We start from the raw sequence: 1,720 nt of genomic DNA, 5'->3' as shown, positions 1-1,720 counted from the left end.
TTTGATGTTGACAGACGTGTGACGGTTTGTGTCTGCGGTGCTTTTACAGAAGATTGAAGCTCGAGTTGCAGCAGATGAGGACCTGAAGCTGGCCGACCTGCTGAAATATTACCTGAGAGAGTCGCAGGCTGCGAAGGTCTGAGTGCTGGCCCACACTTTCAGCTTCATTCTGCTGTTTCTGTTTGAAAAGCTTCAGTAATCCCCTGAAACAGCTGCTCACTGTAGTTTGTATCTCCTGATATTGATGATGTCTCTGGCTCCAGGACCTGCTGTACCGGAGGAGCCGGTCTCTGGTGGACTACGAGAACGCTAACAAGGCTCTGGACAAAGCTCGAGCCAAAAACAGAGACGTCCTGCAGGCCGAGACCAGCCAGCAGCTCTGCTGCCACAAGTTCGAGAAGATCTCCGAGTCAGCCAAGCAAGGTACGCAACATCTGCTGTTTACCTGTAAAGATGTGAAGCACTGATCTGTGGTCAGCGACAGCCTCGTTAGCCTCGTTAGCCTCAGTGTGTGGACTGAGCTCAGATCAGCGTGCTGCGGTTGTTATAAAACCCTGCTGCTGTATCTAACGGTGGATTCTGTCTGAACGCAGAGCTCATAGACTTCAAGACGAGACGAGTGGCAGCTTTCAGGAAGAACCTGGTGGAGCTGGCAGAGCTGGAGCTCAAACACGCCAAGGTAAGCTGATCCTGTTCCAGGAAGTCCGCAAAGCTGTGATATAGACTCAGATTAGTTAGTGTACCTGCTCCCTGAAAGCTGTAACATTATCCTCTGTGATGGGAAGCCTCTGAAGGCCTCATGTATCAGGTTATCAATAACCATTAATCAATGAGTGATCACTGTCTTCGTCAGAGAGGATATAGCAGCTAGCTCTTTATATCGTCCACATTTTCACCCTTTTCTTACTTTGAGTCTCGTCTGTATTCCAGTTTTAGTTGAATTGATGGTGAAATTAGTCCTGAGGAACTTCTTTAGTATCAGAGTATCCCTGGAATACTCAACGATTACTGTAATAGATTACTTTCTATAGAGGAGGAGCTGTTTTGGTCCACTGAGGACGGACTGCCTGCTGGAGGGAAGTCCCTGTGGACACAAACCACATAATAAACAATGTTCCCATTAAAAAGATGAAACTGTGTCTTTAAAAGTCACCTGTGTGTGTGGCCCCGCCCCTCTCACCTGCAGGGGAGCCTCCAGCTGCTGCAGAGCTGTCTGGGCGTCCTGAAAGGAAACACTTAACTGTGCGACGCCGCCTGCAACCGATGGGACACGCCCCTTTGTCACAGCCCCGCCCACATTCAGATGGACACGGCCATCACCGGGGGGGGCGGGGCCCCGACGGACGGACGGACGGACACTAAGAACTGTGGACCAGAGAGAGAACAGAGGGTTAATTAAAAATACAGGAAATCTTCATCACTAACAAAACACCGTCCTCTTCTTCCTCCTCCTCCCTTTCTCCCTAACCCCCTCCCCCCTCCTCCTCCTCCTCCCTCCCCCTCTGCAGCAGCACCCGTCTGTCCGTCTGAGTGACTTTCAGTCTTTTCATAGACGAGAGCGGCTCATTAGGTCAGGCCCCGCCCACTTTAGGGTGAAACCTCTAATCTGATTGGCTGTAAATTTATAAAATAATAACACTGTAATGATTTTGTCTATCAGGATCATAAATCCTCTGCAGTCACAAGCAATGCTGCTGTGTTGTTGTGGTTGTAAATAAAA

General features: G+C 49.5%; 1 protein-coding gene across 1 annotated transcript in view; it reads left to right on the top strand.

Annotated features, from left to right (window-relative positions):
- snx6 (sorting nexin 6) overlaps positions 1-1,720 on the top strand; it is a gene marked incomplete at both ends in the record, with an annotated part of 2,739 nt that extends 1,019 nt beyond the window's left edge. Inside the window, 4 exon segments of the mRNA XM_035674693.1 lie at positions 50-136; positions 264-423; positions 594-679; positions 1,187-1,720. Of these exon segments, the coding sequence (XP_035530586.1) occupies positions 50-136; positions 264-423; positions 594-679; positions 1,187-1,240 (387 nt within the window).

The sequence above is a fragment of the Morone saxatilis genome, unplaced genomic scaffold (assembly GCF_004916995.1).
Source record: "Morone saxatilis isolate NCDOM2014 unplaced genomic scaffold, NCSU_SB_2.0 Contig3, whole genome shotgun sequence".
Classification (NCBI taxonomy): domain Eukaryota; kingdom Metazoa; phylum Chordata; class Actinopteri; family Moronidae; genus Morone; species Morone saxatilis.
Note: the sequence above shows the minus strand (reverse complement) of the source record. Positions and strands in the feature narration are given on the sequence as shown.